Here is a 21,886-nt window from a genome sequence, read left to right as displayed (position 1 = left end):
GTAAGAGATTATTAATCTGAATATTATATTATTTTATGATCAATATCAATATAAACGCATCTCACACAGCAGGACAAGGGGTTGGAGGCATCTCAGGGGCTTCCCAGTTTGTAATGTGACCTTGGACTTGTATACACCTTTGCTCATTGGGGGACTCAACTTCTGGTCTCTGGAATACACTCTGCTCCAGGAGGATGGACGCTGGGAAAGTCACCGGCAGTGCTGGTCCTGGTGTCTACAGCCCGGCACATACTGAGTAAGTTTGACCGAATGTCTTCAGGAGGATGGACGCTGGGAAAGTCACCGGCAGTGCTGGTCCTGGTGTCTACAGCCCGGCACATACTGAGTAAGTTTGACCGAATGTCTTCAGGAGGATGGACGCTGGGAAAGTCACCGGCAGTGCTGGTCCTGGTGTCTACAGCCCGGCACATACTGAGTAAGTTTGACCGAATGTCTTCAGGAGGATGGACGCTGGGAAAGTCACCGGCAGTGCTGGTCCTGGTGTCTACAGCCCGGCACATACTGAGTAAGTTTGACCGAATGTCTTCAGGAGGATGGACACTGGGAAAGTCACCGGCAGTGCTGGTCCTGGTGTCTACAGCCCGGCACATAATGAGTAAGTTTGACCGAATGTCTTCAGGAGGATGGACGCTGGGAAAGTCACAGGCAGTGCTAGTCCTGGTGTCTACAGCCCGGCACATACTGAGTAAGTTTGACCGAATGTCTTCAGGAGGATGGACGCTGGGAAAGTCACCGGCAGTGCTGGTCCTGGTGTCTACAGCCCGGCACATACTGAGTAAGTTTGACCGAATGTCTTCAGGAGGATGGACGCTGGGAAAGTCACCGGCAGTGCTGGTCCTGGTGTCTACAGCCCGGCACATAATGAGTAAGTTTGACCGAATGTCTTCAGGAGGATGGACGCTGGGAAAGTCACCGGCAGTGCTGGTCCTGGTGTCTACAGCCCGGCACATACTGAGTAAGTTTGACCGAATGTCTTCAGGAGGATGGACGCTGGGAAAGTCACCGGCAGTGCTGGTCCTGGTGTCTACAGCCCGGCACATACTGAGTAAGTTTGACCGAATGTCTTCAGGAGGATGGACAGTGGGAAAATCAAAGTCACAGCTGGCCCTGGTGTCTATAGACCAGCACTGAGTAAGCCCAGTTTACCCCAATGTTCTCCGGAGGTTGGACATCTTTGTCTAAATTTGGTGGATAAACATAACAAAGTTACGTAGTCTGGCTGAAAAAAGACAAAAGTCCATCCAGTTCAACCATGAAAAAAAAACAAAGTTATAATCCTACACCCACAGTGGATCCAGAGGAAGGCAAAAACACCCAGCAAAGCACGATCCAATCTGCTCCTGCAGGGAAAACATTCCTTCCTGATCCCCCGAGAGGCAATCGGATATTCCCGGGATCACCTTTCCCTATAAATGTTATATCCAGTTATATTCTGTGTATCCAAGAAAGAATCCAGGACTTTCCTACAGCAATCCACTGAGCTGGCCACAACCAACTCTGGAGGGAGTCTATTCCACATTCTCACAGCTCTTACTGTGAAGAAACCTTTCCGTGTTTGGAGATGACATTTCTTTTCCTCCAGACGTAAAGAGCGCCCCCTTGTCCTCTGTGATGACCTCAGGGGGAATAACTACACGAGTTCACTATATGAACCACTGATGTATTATACATGGAGATCATATCCCCCCCCCTTATGTATTATACATGGAGAACATATCCCCCTTATGTATTATACATGGAGATCATATCCCCCCTTATGTATTATACATGGAGATCATATCCCCCCCTTATATATTATACATGGAGATCATATCCCCCCTTATGTATTATACATGGAGATCATATCCCCCCTTATGTATTATACATGGTGATCATATCCCCCCCTTATGTATTACACATGGAGATCATATCCCCCCTTATGTATTACACATGGAGATCAGATCCCCCCTTATGTATTGTACATGGAGATCAGATCCCCCCTTATGTATTGTACATGGAGATCAGATCCCCCCCTTATGTATTGTACATGGAGATCAGATCCCCCCCTTATGTATTGTACATGGAGATCAGATCCCCCCCTTATGTATTGTACATGGAGATCAGATCCCCCCCTTATGTATTATACATGGAGATCATATCCCCCCCTTATGTATTATACATGGAGATCATATCCCCCCCTTATGTATTATACATGGAGATCATATCCCCCCTTATGTATTATACATGGAGATCACATCCCCCTTATGTATTATACATGGAGATCACATCCCCCTTATGTATTATACATGGAGATCATATCCCCCCCTTATGTATTATACATGGAGATCATATCCCCCCCCTTATGTATTATACATGGAGATCATATCCCCCCCTTATGTATTATACATGGAGATCATATCCCCCCCTTATGTATTATACATGGAGATCATATCCCCCCCTTATGTATTACACATGGAGATCATATCCCCCCCTTATGTATTACACATAGAGATCATATCCCCCTTATGTATTGCACATAGAGATCATATCCCCCCCTTATGTATTACACATAGAGATCATATCCCCCCCTTATGTATTATACATAGAGATCATATCCCCCCCTTATGTATTATACATAGAGATCATATCCCCCCCTTATGTATTATACATGAAGATCATATCCCCCTCTTATGTATTATACATGGAGATCAGATCCCCCCTTATGTATTATACATGGAGATCATAACCCCCCCTTATGTATTATACATGGAGATCATAACCCCCCCTTATGTATTATACATGGAGATCATAACCCCCCCCCCCTTATGTATTATACATGGAGATCATATCCCCCCTTATGTATTATACATGGAGATCATATCACATGGTGATCATATCCCCCTTATGTATTATACATGGAGATCATATCCCCCCCTTATGTATTATACATGGAGATCATATCCCCCCCTTATGTATTATACATGGAGATCATATCCCCCCCTATGTATTATACATGGAGATCATATCCCCCCTTATGTATTATACATGGAGATCATATCCCCCCTTATGTATTATACATGGAGATCATATCCCCCCCTTATGTATTATACATGGAGATCATATCCCCCCCTTATGTATTATACATGGAGATCATATCCCCCTTTATGTATTATACATGGAGATCATATCCCCCTTTATGTATTATACATGGAGATCATATCCCCCCTTATGTATTATACATGGAGATCATATCCCCCCTTATGTATTATACATGGAGATCATATCCCCCCTTATGTATTATACATGGAGATTATATCCCCCCTTATGTATTATACATGGAGATCATATCCCCCCCTTATGTATTATACATGGAGATCATATCCCCCCTTATGTATTATATATGGAGATCATATCCCCCCTTATGTATTATACATGGAGTTCATATCCCCCCTTATGTATTATACATGGAGATCATATCCCCCTTATGTATTATACATGGAGATCATATCCCCCCTTATGTATTATACATGGAGATCATATCCCCCCCTTATGTATTATACATGGAGATTATACAGTGTGGTGCGGTGCAGTGCGGTGGCCATAACACACATAGTCCAAGTACAATGAAAGAACAACCCAGACAGAATCACTCACAGGTCCAGCAGTGGGTACAGAGCAGGGTTCAGCTGAGCTGTGACAGGACCTGTTAGGAGGGGCAGAACGCAGCCGCTGGTACCCAGGTGGGGAGATGTGCAGAGAAGTTACGATCCTACACTTCCCCTTCTGTGGTGCGGTGGGGTGCGGTGCAGTGGGGTGCTGAGCGGTGCGGTGTGGTGCGGTGGGGTGCAGTGTGGTGCAGTGGGGTGCGGTGTGGTGTGGTGCAGTGCGGTGCAGTGGGGTGCGGTGTGGTGCGATGTGGTGCAGGGCAGAATGCAGCGTTTTGTACCCAGGTGGGGATATGTGCAGAGAAGTTACGGTCCTATGCTTCCCCTTCTGTGGTGCAGTGGGGTGCGGTGTGGTGCGGAGCGGTGTGGTGCGGTGTGGTGCGGTGGGGTGCAGTGGGGTGCAGTGGGGTGCAGTGGGGTGCAGGGCAGAATGCAGCCTTTTGTACCCAGGTGGGGAGATGTGCAGAGACGTTACGGTCCTGCACTTCCTTTCTCATCTGGAGCCTTTCCTTGCCTCCAGTACTGTCATTACCAGGCGGGGTTCCTGTCCTCACTCTGTTCTCTCACAGAAAGCATGCCAATCCTGGGAGCCAGGGCCTGAAACAGACTCTGCCTGACCCAAGATGGCTGCTGGAGTCACATGTAGTGACAGCATCCAATCGGCTATCTCCCCAGTGACTCTGGAAACCATAGATGAACCGTGCTCCTCTTGACTTCCTCCTCAGCTACAATGCTGCTGCACAAGAGCGCCACCTGCAGTGGAGAAAGTAGACTGCACCTGCCGACATACTAAGAAGAATATGAAGCTGTTTGGTGGATCAGACATTTCTGATTTTGCTTCTTAAACCAGATAAAAGAAACCCGACCTGCAGCTACAGAGAACAACAAGTAGAGCCTTTTCACACAGGCATTCTGAGAGGGTCCAACAGTCAGCCCATCAGACAGACCCGATCAGAAGGTCCCTGGAGCCCTCAGGACAGGCTGTGTATCCTGATAGAAATGGACAGCAGAGTCAGTTCACACCAACCTACCTCCAGGACCATCCAAGTCTGGTAAGACAAACAAAGCAGGAAAAGGACCGCGCCCCTTTCATTTCATTGGCTGCAGAGTGTGTTTCCATCTGGCCGCCCACAGATGACACGTCTGCTGGGCACAAACGAAGCACGGATATGGCGTCTGTCATGGTTGGCTCTGATCAGCAAGGAATTTGGTCACCAATCTGCTGGTCAGAATGGACTCTGCTCCCTGTATAAGGAGCCTTCAGGTCAAATGTATTGTTTACTACTGTCACGGATCCACAGCCACGCACACGCATGCCCACAGCAACTAGATAACCAAGGCGAGCATGTCCAGCCATGACTTGGGGTAAAGAGGGAATGAGGGGGACTTGCTCTGAGCATGTAAGGCTGGCTGTCATACACTTTCACAGCCCGCACTACCCCTGGTCACCACTAGAGGGAGACTCCAATCCAGCTGGCTGACCACACACAGGCAGATATGAATCTTACATACAATCTGGTGCACACTAAGGATTGGGGAGCAGTCTAGCAATCGCACACCCTTCTAGGATTCCTCCAGCTATCCTCCAAGCTAGAACCCGGTGTTAATCATTCTTCACTGCCCACACACCCCACCCCTCCCCCACACCAGACACACCACAAACAGTAGCTTGCCACCACCCAACAGTTTATGCACAGAATGGTCTGCAGGGACACCCCACACACACAGATCTCCATCTGGCAGATCTGTTACCTTTACAATCTGCACGCAATCTGCCAACACACAGTGCAATTGCATACAGACTGGCAATGAGCTGACCGAGCAAATAAAGACACTAAAATACAATACAATCTAATCTCTCCGGAGATATGAGCCCGAGCTTAGTACCCAGAAGTCACTTATTAATTTTATGATTTAATATCCTAAAAGTGGGCGGAGCAAAAAATATGTACAAAGTATAAAAAGTTACAGAAAATACAAGAAGACACAAATGACTTCACTATAAAATAAAAGGGACTAAAGCAGAAATAAAACTTTTACCGAAATCTATCCTGCGACTGGAGCAAATCAGAGAAAGTCTGCGATTCTCCAGTCATGTGGTACCGGCTCCGTACAAATCACAACGTCCACATCTCAGGGTCCTCAATTTATTGAAATATGGACATGGGCTGGACATTAACCCTTGGCCAATCAACCCTGGGGGGTGTTCCTATACCCGCCCACAGGACGTTCTGGGTTCTGAAATGCCCAAAGTCGATTGGACCAGGAACAGTTTGCATCACCAAATCAGGGATAGAATTTCTGACACCAGCGCATCAGTCCAATGGCGACAGAACCAATCGCTGTTCAGCTGTCGCAATCAGGCGCCACCTAACCGTTTTCTGCATTTCTCTGGGATTCTACAGAGGCTACGAATACAGTTTTACATGCAGATGTAGCCTACAGTGTGTCCAATCAGAAGGAAGTATTTTCATCTCTCTGCAACTAATATTTTAGTTTTTATGAGAGATTAAATATATTCCTCTGATCTGTGGGTATAAATCAGAGCTGGCAGACAGATCGGAGCCACTCCTGGTCTCCTGCTGCTTCCCGAAGCCAAAATGGCTTTAGCTCCTCTTTCAGATTTCAAGAAGGTGGCAAAGTCTGGCTACATCGGTGACAACATTTTATTGGCATATAGTTGTCACCTCCAGCCTAGAACCTGCTCTGTCCTTTCAGGTGCTGATTGGTGAACATATGTCTCTGACTGAATACTGAACTCTGATTGGAGGACGTATGTCTCTGACTGAATACTGAACACTGATTGGAGGACTTATGTCTCTGACTGAATACTGAACTCTGATTGAAGGACGTATGTCTCTGACTGAATACTGAACACTGATTGGAGGACTTATGTCTCTGACTGAATACTGAACACTGATTGGAGGACGTATGTCTCTGACTGAATACTGAACACTGATTGGAGGACGTATGTCTCTGACTGAATACTGAACACTGATTGAAGGACGTATGTCTCTGACCGAATACTGAACACTGATTGGTGAACATACGTCTTTAACTAAATACTGAACACTGATTGGAGGACATATGTCTCTGACTGAATACTGAACACTGATTGGTGAACGTATGTCTCTGAATACTGAACACTGATTGGAGGACGTATGTCTCTGACTGAATACTGAACACTGATCTGTAATAACATGGAATGAAACTAGATCTACGATGACATATTTCTACAGATCACATGACATCTCAGCTACCCGAATCTTACATTTATGTTACAACTACCCTTCTCTCCTAGGACAGGAAACGATCGCCCAATCAACACAACATTGCTGTTTGCATTAGCCTTTTGAATAGAATTAGCATAGGGACATTCTGCCGATTCTACCAATCTAGAGGAAGTTCCTTTAAATGCGTAAATGAAGGTCTAGCTGTTACCCAGCCGTCTGTCAGATCACGTGCACCTACATCACACACATATACATATACTGTATGTCCTACAGCTATGACCCGCACATACCGAGGAAGCCCAGTATCACCGAATGTCCTCAGGCGGGTTGGACATCTCTATCCAAATTTGCAGGATCAACACACCGAAGATGAAGATTTCTTCACACTCCTCTATGATTATCCATCAACAGCTGCTGTTGGTGTCATACTGGACTCTCAGATGTGGACATTCACCCCGAGCAGCCAATATGCAGCTTGCCAGGCCACACAGATTGAAATGTGTCCAGTTCATCAGGGATACTCCAGCATTTTCCCTTGTAACATGGATCCAAAAGGATTGCCAACCAGGAATGGTCCCTGTACATGATGGCCCAAATCCGGGAGTGGCTGGGCTACAACATGAATGAGCCCATCCACCACAAACTTCCAGGGGAAGATGAACCCGAGTCCATGATGTAGCTGATGGTGATGGAGTTCTCAACCATCTCACCCCATCCACATACAGCAAACTAGATCCATTCCTACTTAATGTCGCACTGATTCTGGAACCAGCAGTCAATATGTAGCATAAGGTCATATTGGCACCAGATTTGGAAATAGACACCAACAAGCCATATGTAGCTCAGTGTCATACTAGGCCCCAAACTACAGAAATTCACCCCAGAATCCAATATGCAGCTTAGTGTCATATTGGACCTTCTGATCCTGGAGATTTCCCCCAGCAGCCAACATGTAGCTTGATGTCATATGGAACCCCAAGATAAGGAGATTCACCCCAGAATTCAATATACAACTTGGTGTAATACTGGACCTTCTGATCCTGGAGATTTCCCCCAGCAGCCAACATGTAGCTTGGTGTCCTCCGGAACCCCGATATATAAAGATTCACCCCAGAATTCAATATACAACTTGCTGTAATACTGGACATTCTGATCCTGGAGATTCCCCTGGGCAGCCAACATGTAGCTTGATGTCATACGGGACCCCAAGATAAGGAGGTTCACCCTAGAATTCAATATACAACTTGGTGCAATACTGGACCTTCTGATCCTGGAGATTCCCCTGGGCAGCCAACATGTAGCTTGATGTCATACGGAACCCCAAGATAAGGAGATTCACCCCAGAATTCAATATACAACTTGGTGCAATACTTGACCTTCTGATCCTGGAGATTCCCCTGGGCAGCCAACATGTAGCTTGATGTCATACGGAACCCCAAGATAAGGAGATTCACCCCAGAATTCAATATACAACTTGGTGCAATACTGGACCTTCTGATCCTGGAGATTCCCCCCAGCAGCCAACATGTAGCTTGATGTCATACGGAACCCCAAGATAAGGAGATTCACCCCAGAATTCAATATACAACTTGGTGCAATACTGGACCTTCTGATCCTGGAAATTCCCCCCAGCAGCCAACATGCAGCTTAGTGTCATACGGGACCCCAAGATAAGGAGGTTCACCCTAGAATTCAATATACAACTTGGTGCAATACTGGACCTTCTGATCCTGGAGATTCCCCTGGGCAGCCAACATGTAGCTTGATGTCATACGGAACCCCAAGATAAGGAGATTCACCCCAGAATTCAATATACAACTTGGTTTAATACTTGACCTTCTGATCCTGGAGATTCCCCTGGGCAGCCAACATGTAGCTTGATGTCATACGGAACCCCAAGATAAGGAGATTCACCCCAGAATTCAATATACAACTTGGTGCAATACTGGACCTTCTGATTCTGGAGATTCCCCCCAGCAGCCAACATGTAGCTTGATGTCATACGGAACCCCAAGATAAGGAGATTCACCCCAGAATTCAATATACAACTTGGTGCAATACTGGACCTTCTGATCCTGGAAATTCCCCCCAGCAGCCAACATGCAGCTTAGTGTCATACGGGACCCCAAGATAAGGAGGTTCACCCTAGAATTCAATATACAACTTGGTGCAATACTGGACCTTCTGATCCTGGAGATTCCCCTGGGCAGCCAACATGTAGCTTGGTGTCATACGGAACCCCAAGATAAGGAGATTCACCCCAGAATTCAATATACAACTTGGTGCAATACTGGACCTTCTGATCCTGGAGATTCTAGTGTCATACCGGACCATAAGATATGGAGTTTCACCCCATCGTCCAATATGATGCTTATTGTCATACCAGACTCTGTGGTCTTTGAGATTCACCCAAGCAGCCAACATCTAGCACAGTGTCCTTCTGGACCCCAAGATAGGGAAAATAAACTGCAACCAATATAGAGCTAGTCTGTGACAGACCCAACCGGGCCACGGGCTTTTGGTGGGGACTAGCCTTCTACCGACTGAATATGGCCTATGGAGGAGACTTGGGATTTTGTCTTCTCCCGGTCAGAGCATGGAGGAGAGCTCAGTTCAGCCTCTGGTCACATGGAGAGAGCAGATCAGTCTGTGATGATGGATAATAACGTGAGGAACGCTGAGAGCGAGGCTTGGATTCATTCTCTGAGGAAAGACAATCCAGCTTCCCTTCTGGAGTGGATGGAAAGGTGTAATATTCATCTCATCAATGTTCAGAGGTATTATGGTGACCCTCCTGCAGACTTGGTTGGAGAAGCTCCTCCACTTGGGACAGAAATATTTATCAATCATCTCCTTCAAGAAATCTATGAAGATAGAGGAATTCCACGTCTTCAGACTGTTGGAATTTTGTATGAGTTTTGTCTCATGGTGGACAGATTGTACGAGTGATAGAAAGAATGTGTCATGGACTTTGAGTATTCAGGGTCGGGTTTGTTGCCGGGCTGCCTGTGGTGGGCGTTCTGCAGTGGGCTGTCTGCGGTGGGCAGTCTGCGGTGGGCTGTCTGCGGTGGGCTGTCTGCGGTGGGCTGCCTGCAGTGGGCTGCCTGTGGTGGGCGTTCTGCGGTGGGCTGTCTGCGGTGGGCTGTCTGCGGTGGGCTGCCTGCGGTGGGCTGTCTGCGGTGGGCTGCCTGCGGTGGGCTGTCTGCGGTGGGCTGTCTGCGGTGGGCTGTCTGCGGTGGGCTGCCTGCGGTGGGCTGCCTGCGGTGGGCTGTCTGCGGTGGGCTGCCTGCGGTGGGCTGTCTGAGGTGGGCTGCCTGCGGCGGGCTGTCTGCGGTGGGCTGTCTGCGGTGGGCTGTCTGCGGTGGGCTGTCTGCGGTGGGCTCCCTGATTAAACAAACCTTTGTCTGAATGCTTGGCTGCTGAGAAACGTACTGTTAATTAGATCTCTGTTGGCTGTTGGCTGTACTGTTTACCATTTGCATTGTGTAGGATAATGTGATCACGCTCTTACCTAATCAGTGTTCGATGTTTATCCCAAAGTGTAATATTCGTTTTATTGTTCATGTGGGGACTGCCCCTATTTCTGAAGTGTAAAAATACCTGTTCTTCTGTTCAGTAAAGGAGTTCACGTTCCACCGTGCCGTCTAGTCCTTGGGCGCAATGCCAGGCTATAATACCTTGTTCTTGTGTCCCAGTGGGGAGAAAGCAGTTTTATGATGGAAGACACAAGCAGGGTGCCAGGCAGTCTGTCAGAGTCTTTTACTGCTACGTCTACCAGCAACTGTTGAGACAATAAACACTTTAGTGGGAAGTATGTATGCAGAGATGTGCACGATGGGAAAATTGGTCGGGTTTTGTCGCTAACTTAATAATTTCCTTTCGTTGTATTCATTATGTTGTTCATAACGAATGATTGATTCATTGTTGGAATTAGTTTAGTATATTCAGATTCGGTTAATATATTCGTTATTTTCAAATCAATTCACATTTCAGAAGATGGATATTATTGTTCTTTTTTTTCCTATTCCACTCTTTTATTTTCTATTCTATTCAAATCAATTCAAATTTCGGAAAATGGCTCTATTTGTTCTATTCCATACTATTCTATGCTATTCTAATCTAATCTATTCTATTCTATTCATTTCTATGCCTAGTGTGTAGCCGCCTAGAGCCGAGGCATACAACCCGAGATCTGCTGTGACCTTCCTCTTACATTGGACTCATCAGCAGATCTCAGGGCACCCAACATTAAGGGGAACATGAGAGAGCACCAACGGTCCTGCTGTTTGTTGTAACAAATGCTGCAAAATGTTTCTTGTATGATGACTTCAGCTCATATTTTGATGTTTTCAGGTAATGAGACTACGGTGACCTCAACCCAACAAATCGAGGTCCACATACCACACAATACATTTTTACACACGTTTAAAGAATATATGAACAGCTGGTTGGTGACGAGGTTTGTGCCCTCCATCTATACCGTGGTTCTCCTCGTGGCTCTTCCTCTCAATATAATGGCGATCGTCGTGTTCTTGGTGAAGGTGAAGGTGAAGAAGCCGGCAGCGGTGTACCTGCTGAACCTAGCCACTGCTGATGTTCTCTTTGTTAGTATTCTTCCCTTCCACATCGTATACCGATTCTCAGGAAATAACTGGGTGGTGGGGGAAGGGATGTGCCGATTTGTCACGTTCATGTATTTAAGTAACATGCGTGGATCCATCCTGCTGATGATGAGTATCAGCGTGGACCGGTTCCTGGCTCTGGTCTACCCAATCCAGTCCCTTCCGTGGCGCACAGTGAGACGAGCCTGGCTGGTGTGTTGCTGCATCTGGGCGATATCGATGGCCAGCACTGCGCCGATTCTCATAGCGCAACAAACCCAAACATTTCCCGACCTAAAGATCACAACCTGTTCTGATGTTCAGGATGCCGAATTGGTTGAAAGGTCTCATGTTTACTACATTTTCCCCTTTTTTATCTCACTTTTATATTTCTTGCCTTTAATTATCACAACCTTCTGTTACATTGGAATCGTCCGCAGTCTCAGCGCTCCAAAAATGAAGGGCGCCCAGAAGAGATCCCGAGCCGTCCTCCTGTCTGTGGTTGTGATGTGTGTGTTTGTCCTCTGCTTTGGCCCAGCCAATGTCATTTGGTTCATGCATTTCCTGAAGGTCTATCACCAAGCCGGCAACTTCCTGTACATCGTCTACGTCATCAGTGTCAGTATGAGCAGTGTCAGTTGTTGTCTGGATCCTCTGATCTATTACTATGCATCCTCCCAGTGGCAGAGACACGTGTACAGCCTGCTGGGATGGAAGAGAGAACATACACCACCAGTAGACCAGCAGAGGGTCCTCCTCCACCAGTAGGCCAGCAGCGGGTCCTCCTCCACCAGTAGACCAGCAGCGGGTCCTCCTCCACCAGTAGACCAGCAGCGGGTCCTCCTCCACCAGTAGGCCAGCAGCGGGTCCTCCTCCACCAGTAGGCCAGCAGCGGGTCCTCCTCCACCAGTAGGCCAACAGCGGGTCCTCCTCCACCAGTAGACCAGCAGCAGGTCCTCCTCAATAAAGACCAGATACAGAGAACTCCCAACAAACCTCCTGAACCTTCCCAGATTATATAACTGGAGGAGGCAGAACTTCTCCAGAAAGTGATCCCCTTTATATAAATAAATAATTCATATCTGCTTTACTAATGGAAAGATGTTGTTAGAATGTCCTTTGTACGGCTTGTTAGAAGGTTGTTGGGATGTGTTGTTAGAAAACCCTTGTCACTACCACCATACTACATTCTGAGAGACTCCTAGTAACCCCAATATTCCTAGTGTTCCCCAGTGTTTTCAGCGTCTCCCAGTGTGATATCTGTGTCCTCAGTGTTCCCAGTGTCTTCCAATGTGATCTCTGTACCCCCAGTGTTCCCAGTGTCTCCCGGTGTGATCTCTGTACCCCCAGTGTCTTCTAGTGTGATCTCTGTACCCCCAGTGTCCCCAGTGTCTTCCAATGTGATCTCTGTACCCCCAGTGTCTTCCAGTGTGATCTCTGTGTCCTCAGTGTTCCCAGTGTCTTCCAATGTGATCTCTGTACCCCCAGTGTCTTCCAGTGTGATCTCTGTGTCCTCAGTGTCTTCCAGTGTGATCTCTGTGTCCTCAGTGTTCCCAGTGTCTCCCAGTGTGATCTCTACCCCCAGTGTTCCCAGTGTCTTCCAGTGTGATCTCTGTACCCCCAGTGTTCCCAGTGTCTTCCAGTGTGATCTCTGTACCCCCAGTGTTCCCAGTGTCTCCCAGTGTGATCTCTGTACCCCCAGTGTTCCCAGTGTCTTCCATTGTGATCTCTGTACCCCCAGTGTTCTCAGTATCTACAACTGTGATCTCTATACACCCAATGTTCCTAATGTCTGCTGATGTGATCTCTGCACTCCCAGTGTCTTCCAGTGTGATCTCTGTACCCATCAATGCTCCCAGTGTGATCTCTCTACCCCCAGTGTCTTCCAGTGTGATCTCTGTACCCCTCAATGCTCCCAGTGTGATCTCTGCACCCCCAGTGTTCCCAGTGTCTTCCAGTGTGATCTCTGTACCCCCAGTGTTCCCAGTGTCTTCCAGTGTGATATCTGTAGCCCCAGTGTTCCCAGTGTCTTCCATTGTGATCTCTGTGTCCTCAGTGTTCCCAGTGTCTTCCAGTGTGATCCCTGTACCCCCAGTGTTCCCAGTGTCTCCCAGTGTGATCTCTGTACCCCCAGTGTTCCCAGTGTCTTCCAGTGTGATCTCTGTACCCCCAGTGTTCCCAGTGTCTTCCAGTGTGATCTCTGTACCCCCAGTGTTCCCAGTGTCTTCCAATGTGATCTCTGCACCCCCAGTGTTCCCAATGTCTTCCAGTGTGATCTCTGTGCCCCCAGTGTTCCCAGTGTCTTCCAGTATGATCTCTGCACCCCCAGTGTTCCCAGTGTCTTCCAGTATGATCTCTGTGCCCCCAGTGTTCCCAGTGTCTTCCAGTATGATCTCTGCACCCCCAGTGCCTTCCAATCTGTCCCAAGTGACTCTCAATGTGTTCTTGCCTGTGACCTTCGGTATCCTTGTACCTGTTGTGTCCTCTGAGTATTCCAATGTCCTGGTCCCTCTGCATCCCTTGTGTTCCTCTACCAGCTTTCAGCTTCCCTGCACCTCTGTGACCCCCCCCCCACCCCCACCCTGCGAGTTTCAGTCAGTCTTTCATTATCAGTACCTGTGTGTGTAGTGTGGTCAGTGTCTCCCAGTGTATTTCTAGCCTGTTTCCTGCTCTGTGTTCCCATACACCTCTACCTGCTATTGGGTGGGTGCAGCTGGAATAACACACATACAGTCTAGGTGCAATGGAACAAATGGGACTTTTTACATAGTTAGTCTGGCTGAAAAAAGATAAAAATTCCATCCAGTTCAACCACTCAAATAAAATTTATAATCCTCCACCCACAGTGGATCCAGAGGAAGGCAAATAACCCAGCAAAGCACGATCCAATCTGCTCCTGCAGGGAAAACAGTTCCTTCCTGATCCCCCGAGAGGCGATCGGATATTCCCTGGATCAATAATCGGATATTCCCTGGATCAATAATCGGATATTCCCTGGATCAATAATCGGATATTCCTGGGATCAATAATCGGATATTCCCTGGATCAATAATCGGATATTCCCGGGATCAATAATCGGATATTCCCGGGATCAATAATCGGATATTCCCTGGATCAATAATCGGATATTCCCGGGATCAATAATCGGATATTCCCTGGATCAATAATCGGATATTCCCGGGATCAATAATCGGATATTCTCTGGATCAATAATCGGATATTCCCGGGATCAATAATCGGATATTCCCTGGATCAATAATCGGATATTCCCAGGATCAATAATCGGATATTCCCTGGATCAATAATCGGATATTCCCGGGATCAATAATCGGATATTCCCTGGATCAATAATCGGATATTCCTGGGATCAATAATCGGATATTCCCGGGATCAATAATCGGATATTCCCTGGATCAATAATCGGATATTCCCTGGATCAATAATCGGATATTCCCGGGATCAATAATCGGATATTCCCTGGATCAATAATCGGATATTCCCGGGATCAATAATCGGATATTCCCTGGATCAATAATCGGATATTCCCTGGATCAATAATCGGATATTCCCGGGATCAATAATCGGATATTCCCGGGATCACCTTTCCCTATAAATGTTATATCCAGTTATATTCTGTGTATCCAAGAAAGAATCCAGGACTTTCCTCCAGCAATCCACTGAGCTGGCCACACCCACCTCTGGAGGGAGTCTATTCCACATTCTCATAGCTCTTACTGTGAAGAAACCTTTCCGTGCCAGCTGTTTGGGCCCCCCTGCGGGCCTGGGCCCCATACAAGAGGACTTTCCTCCAGCAATCCACTGATTGGCCACAACCAACTCTGGAGGGAGTCTCTTCTTGTATTAACCACCTTCTGCCCACCATGTAGTACAATGACGGGTGCAAGGTGGTTCTCTTATGACGGCCTTCCATTCTCACCGCGCATGCGCAGCTAAGGGAGCGTGCAGCACGGCGATCAGCAGTGTGTTGTGTCCCTCGGACACAGCGAATCACAGATCACGGAAAGAGCTGAAGATGTCGGCTCAGTCATGCGATCAGCTGTGTCCAATCACAGCTGATCACATGTAAACACGGAAATGCCGGTTATCGTCAGTCCTCTCCTCTCGAGCTGTCACGCTGACAGAGGAGAGGAGCGGAGAGCCGGTAATCGGCATTCCATGGAGGGGACATCTACACTGATCATCAGGGCACTGATGATCAGTGTGGCCCCAGAAGTGCTACTTGTCAGTGTCCATCAGTGCCTCGTGCCAGTGCCCATCAGGGCCACATCAATGCCACATATCAGTGCCCATCTGAGCTGCCTTTCAGTGTCACCCGTCAGTGCCACCTATCAATGCCAATCAGTGCCACCTATCAGTGCTGCCAATCAGTGCAACCTATCAATGCCAATCAGTGCCGCCTAACAGTGCCAGTCAGTGCTGCCTAACAGTGCCAGTCAGTGCCACTTATCAGTGCCAGTCAGTGCTGCCTATCAGTGCCAGTCAGTGCTGCCTATCAGTGCCAGTCAGTGCTGCCTATCAGTGCCAGTCAGTGCTGCCTATCAGTGCCACCTATCAGTGTCATGTATCAGTGCTGCCTTTCAGTGCCCATCAGTGATGCCTGTCAATGCCCATCAGTGCAACCTACCAGTGCCTCCTCATCAGTGCCCAACAGTGCCAGCTATCAGTGTCCATCAGTGCAACCTATAAGTGCCCATCAGTGCAACCTCATTAGCGCACATCAGTGAAGGAGAAAAATCACTTATTTACAAAATTGTATAACAAAAACTAAGAAAAAATGTTTTTTATCAGAATTTTCAGTGGTTTTTGGTTTGATTAAGAAAAAATAAAAATCCCCGAGGTGATTAAATACCACCAAAATAAAGCTCTATCTGTCACAAAAATATGATAAAAATGTCATATGGGTACAGTGTTGCATGACTGCGCAATTGTCATTCAAAGTGTGACAGCACTGAAAGCTGGAAATTAGCCTGGGCAGGAAGGGGGTAGAAGTGTCCTGTAGGCAGGAAGGGGGTAGAAGTGTCCTGTAGGCAGGAAGGGGGTAGAAGTGTCCTGTAGGCAGGAAGGGGGTAGAAGTGTCCTGTAGGCAGGAAGGGGGTAGAAGTGCCCTGTAGGCAGGAAGGGGGTAGAAGTGCCCGGTAGGCAGGAAGGGGGTAGAAGTGCCCGGTAGGCAGGAAGGGGGTAGAAGTGCCCGGTAGGCAGGAAGGAGGTAGAAGTGTCCTGTAGGCAGGAAGGGGGTAGAAGTGCCCGGTAGGCAGGAAGGAGGTAGAAGTGTCCTGTAGGCAGGAAGGGGGTAGAAGTGTCCGGTGGGCAGGAAGGGGGTAGAAGTGTCCTGTAGGCAGGAAGGGGGTAGAAGTGTCCTGTAGGCAGGAAGGGGGTAGAAGTGTCCTGTAGGCAGGAAGGGGGTAGAAGTGTCCTGTAGGCAGGAAGGGGGTAGAAGTGTCCTGTAGGCAGGAAGGGGGTAGAAGTGCCCGGTAGGCAGGAAGGGGGTAAAAGTGTCCTGTAGGCAGGAAGGGGGTAGAAGTGCCCTGTAGGCAGGAAGGGGGTAGAAGTGTCCGGTAGGCAGGAAGGGGGTAGAAGCGTCCTGTAGGCAGGAAGAGGGTAGAAGTGTCCTGTAGGCAGGAAGGGGGTAGAAGTGCCCGGTGGGCAGGAAGGGGGTAGAAGTGCCCGGTGGGCAGGAAGGGGGTAGAAGTGTCCTGTAGGCAGGAAGGGGGTAGAAGTGTCCTGTAGGCAGGAAGGGGGTAGAAGTGTCCTGTAGGCAGGAAGGGGTTAGAAGTGCCCTGTAGGCAGGAAGGGGGTAGAAGTGCCCGGTGGGCAGGAAGGGGGTAGAAGTGTCTGGTAGGCAGGAAGGGGGTAGAAGTGTCCTGTAGGCAGGAAGGGGGTAGAAGTGTCCTGTGGGCAGGAAGGGGGTAGAAGTGTCCTGTAGGCAGGAAGGGGGTAGAAGTGTCCGGTGGGCAGGAAGGGGGTAGAAGTGCCCGGTGGGCAGGAAGGGGGTAGAAGTGTCCTGTAGGCAGGAAGGGGGTAGAAGTGTCCGGTAGGCAGGAAGGGGGTAGAAGTGCCCGGTGGGCAGGAAGGGGGTAGAAGTGCCCGGTAGGCAGGAAGGGGGTAGAAGTGCCCGGTAGGCAGGAAGGGGGTAGAAGTGTCCTGTAGGCAGGAAAGGGGTAGAAGTGCCCGGTAGGCAAGAAGGGGGTAGAAGTGTCCGGTAGGCAGGAAGGGGGTGACAGTGTCCGGTAGGCAGGAAGGGGGTAGAAGTGCTCTGTAGGCAGGAAGGGGGTAGAAGTGCCCTGTATTCAGGAAGGGGGTAGAAGTGCCCGGTAGGCAGGAAGGGGGTAGAAGTGTCCTGTAGGCAGGAAGGGGGTAGAAGTGTCCTGAAGGCAGGAAGGGGGTAGAAGTGTCCTGTAGGCAGGAAGGGGGTGACAGTGTCCGGTAGGCAGGAAGGGGGTAGAAGTGCCCTGTAGGCAGGAAGGGGGTAGAAGTGTCCTGTAGGCAGGAAGGGGGTGATAGTGTCCGGTAGGCAGGAAGGGGGTAGAAGTGTCCTGTAGGCAGGAAGGGGGTAGAAGTGTCCGGTGGGCAGGAAGGGGGTAGAAGTGCCCGGTGGGCAGGGAGGGGGTAGAAGTGTCCGGTATGCAGGAAGGGGGTAGAAGTGTCCGGTAGGCAGGAAGGGGGTAGAAGTGTCCTGTAGGCAGGAAGGGGGTAGAAGTGTCCTGTAGGCAGGAAGGGGGTAGAAGTGTCCTGTAGGCAGGAAGGGGGTAGAAGTGTCCTGTAGGCAGGAAGGGGGTAGAAGTGTCCTGTAGGCAGGAAGGGGGTAGAAGTCTCCGGTAGGCAGGAAGGGGGTAGAAGTGCCCGGTGGGCAGGAAGGGGATAGAAGTGCCCGGTAGGCAGGAAGGGGGTAGAAGTGCCCGGTGGGCAGGAAGGGGGTAGAAGTGCCCGGTGGGCAGGAAGGGGGTAGAAGTGTCCGGTGGGCAGGAAGGGGGTAGAAGTGTCCTGTAGGCAGGAAGGGGGTAGAAGTGCCCTGTAGGCAGGAAGGGGGTAGAAGTGCCCGGTGGGCAGGAAGGGGATAGAAGTGTCCTGTAGGCAGGAAGGGGGTAGAAGTGCCCTGTAGGCAGGAAGGGGGTAGAAGTGCCCGGTGGGCAGGAAGGGGATAGAAGTGCCCGGTAGGCTAGTGGTTAGAGAAAAGACAGAACAGTCCACAAGAAGCCCAGTGGAAGGGGCCCCAACCAGGAAACACTGACAGAGCCAACAGCGTGCAGAGGAGCAGGTTTCAGCCACACTGACAGCGTCTGCCTGGAGGGGCCGTTCCAAGCCAAGTGGGAAGACATCCGAGGTTCTCTGCTCATCTGGAACCATTCCCTGCTGCTACTACTGTCCCTAAGAGATGGGTGACCTGTCCCTGCACTATCCACACACTAATGTTAGCTAAACCCAGGAACCAGGGTCTTAAATAGACTCTGCCACACCCAATATGGCTTCCAGAGTCACATGGGCAGCCGGCATCTAACCAGATTGCTGCCCCAGTGACTCAGGAAACCATAGAGGAACCAGCTTAGCGCCACCTGCAGTGGGGAACACAGACTGCACCTGCCTAGAGGCTCCTAGAGATTCCTGGTTCTCTCTCCTGGCTGTGCTGTGTGTTTCTGGTCTCCTGTACCCCGTGTCTGTGTTTCCATTCACACCAGCTTGGGCTGTACTCCCTACTGTCCTGTGATCCCTGAGCCCCAGTGCAGTAAGAGATTCTTATCTGCTTATCAGCTCTACGTTCCTAGTAGATGCCTGCTCAGGGGACTTAGGGAGCCACAACCTGGGAATTGTCCACAGGCCAACCTTCTCCACCTTCAGGAGCTCCACAGGTGGCCCTTAGACTCTGCACCTCAGCCCTTCATGGGGCCCTCACCTCTGCTGTACATGTGGGCAGTCTGGCTTCTCCCTTATGAGTTCCAATAGGTATCCTTCTTGTCCTAGTCTCCTCCTATACCCCGAGCGTGTCCTGTGTACCCACATTGCCTGGGACCCCTGTGTTCCTCATACGTATTGTTACCTCTGTGTTCCTGTAAGCTCCCAGTGAGTCCTGCACTGCAGTGCTGTAAGGGCCTTCTGTGTTCTGCCTGTAAGATCGGCACCCCAGTGCTGCACTACACTCCTGCCATCCCTGTGAGTCCGGTATTCTTCCCCAAATCTTTTCCTCTGTATTTCCCTGTACCAGGCCAATGGATGCGCTATCTGACCACACTGCTATCCAGCTTGCAGACTGTATGGAGGGTCCAGGATCCCAACCATACATGATCCCAACCATACCTGATCCCGGCCATACCTGATCCCGGCCATACCTGATCCCAGCCATACCTGATCCCAACCATACATGATCCCGGCCATACATGATCCCGGCCATACATGATCCCGGCCATACCTGATCCCGGCCATACCTGATCCCGGCCATACCTGATCCCGGCCATACATGATCCCGGCCATACCTGATCCCGGCCATACCTGATCCCGGCCATACATGATCCCGGCCATACCTGATCCCGGCCATACATGATCCCGGCCATACCTGATCCCGGCCATACCTGATCCCGGCCATACATGATCCCGGCCATACCTGATCCCGGCCATACCTGATCCCGGCCATACCTGATCCCGGCCATACATGATCCCGGCCATACATGATCCCGGCCATACCTGATACCGGCCATACCTGATCCCGGCCATACCTGATCCCGGCCATACCTGATCCCGGCCATACCTGATCCCGGCCATACCTGATCCCGGCCATACCTGATCCCGGCCATACATGATCCCGGCCATACCTGATCCCGGCCATACCTGATCCCGGCCATACCTGATCCCGGCCATACCTGATCCCGGCCATACATGATCCCGGCCATACCTGATCCCGGCCATACCTGATCCCGGCCATACATGATCCCGGCCATACCTGATCCCGGCCATACCTGATCCCGGCCATACATGATCCCGGCCATACTTGATCCCGGCCATACCTGATCCCGGCCATACATGATCCCGGCCATACCTGATCCCGGCCATACCTGATCCCGGCCATACATGATCCCGGCCATACATGATCCCGGCCATACCTGATCCCGGCCATACCTGATCCCGGCCATACATGATCCCGGCCATACCTGATCCCGGCCATACCTGATCCCGGCCATACCTGATCCCGGCCATACATGATCCCGGCCATACCTGATACCGGCCATACATGATCCCGGCCATACATGATCCCCGCCATACCTGATCCCGGCCATACCTGATCCCGGCCATACATGATCCCGGCCATACCTGATCCCGGCCATACCTGATACCGGCCATACATGATCCCGGCCATACCTGATCCCGGCTATACCTGATACCGGCCATACATGATCCCGGCCATACCTGATCCCGGCCATACATGATCCCGGCCATACCTGATCCCGGACATACCTGATCCCGGCCATACATGATCCCGGCCATACCTGATCCCGGCCATACATGATCCCGGCCATACATGATCCCGGCCATACCTGATCCCGGCCATACCTGATCCCGGCCATACCTGATCCCGGCCATACATGATCCCGGCCATACCTGATATTGGCCATACATGATCCCGGCCATACATGATCCCGGCCATACCTGATCCCGGCCATACCTGATACCGGCCATACCTGATACCGGCCATACCTGATCCCGGCCATACATGATCCCGGCCATACCTGATCCCGGCCATACATGATCCCGGCCATACATGATCCCGGCCATACCTGATCCCGACCATACCAGATCCCGGCCATACATGATCCCGGCCATACCTGATCCCGGCCATACCTGATACCGGCCATACATGATCCCGGCCATACCTGATCCCGGCTATACCTGATACCGGCCATACATGATCCCGGCCATACCTGATCCCGGCCATACATGATCCCGGCCATACATGATCCCGGACATACCTGATCCCGGCCATACATGATCCCGGCCATACCTGATCCCGGCCATACCTGATCCCGGCCATACATGATCCCGGCCATACATGATCCCGGCCATACCTGATATTGGCCATACATGATCCCGGCCATACCTGATCCCGGCCATACCTGATACCGGCCATACCTGATACCGGCCATACCTGATCCCGGCCATACATGATCCCGGCCATACCTGATCCCGGCCATACATGATCCCGGCCATACATGATCCCGGCCATACCTGATCCCGGCCATACCTGATACCGGCCATACATGATCCCGGCCATACCTGATCCCGGCCATACATGATCCCGGCCATACCTGATACCGGCCATACCTGATCCCGGCCATACATGATCCCGGCCATACATGACAGTCCTTCAAGCGTGTTGTTAGAA

At 50.1% G+C, this 21,886-nt stretch overlaps 1 protein-coding gene across 1 annotated transcript; it reads left to right on the top strand.

Annotated features, from left to right (window-relative positions):
• The first annotated feature begins 11,241 nt into the window (after positions 1-11,241).
• On the top strand, positions 11,242-12,858 carry LOC149435802 (proteinase-activated receptor 1-like). The gene is made up of 2 exons (XM_089662423.1): positions 11,242-12,249; positions 12,453-12,858. Exons 1-2 carry the CDS (start codon positions 11,242-11,244, stop codon positions 12,519-12,521), a joined length of 1,077 nt encoding a protein of 358 aa, XP_089518549.1. The 3' UTR covers positions 12,522-12,858.
• The last annotated feature ends 9,028 nt before the right edge of the window (positions 12,859-21,886 follow it).

This window comes from Staurois parvus, unplaced genomic scaffold, assembly GCF_062004578.1.
Source record: "Staurois parvus isolate SC_StPar_1 unplaced genomic scaffold, SC_StPar_1.0 ptg001471l, whole genome shotgun sequence".
In the NCBI taxonomy this organism is placed as follows: domain Eukaryota; kingdom Metazoa; phylum Chordata; class Amphibia; order Anura; family Ranidae; genus Staurois; species Staurois parvus.
Note: the sequence above shows the minus strand (reverse complement) of the source record. Positions and strands in the feature narration are given on the sequence as shown.

What these genes read in the sequence shown, in the direction of transcription:
- LOC149435802 (XM_089662423.1), top strand. Translation starts at nt 11,242, where the DNA reads ATGTTTTCAGGTAATGAGACTACGGTGACCTCAACCCAACAAATCGAG. An exon ending in CACCAGTAGACCAGCAGAGG is followed by an intron (nt 12,250 to 12,452) that starts GTCCTCCTCCAC and finishes GACCAGCAGCAG; the next exon opens with GTCCTCCTCAATAAAGACCA.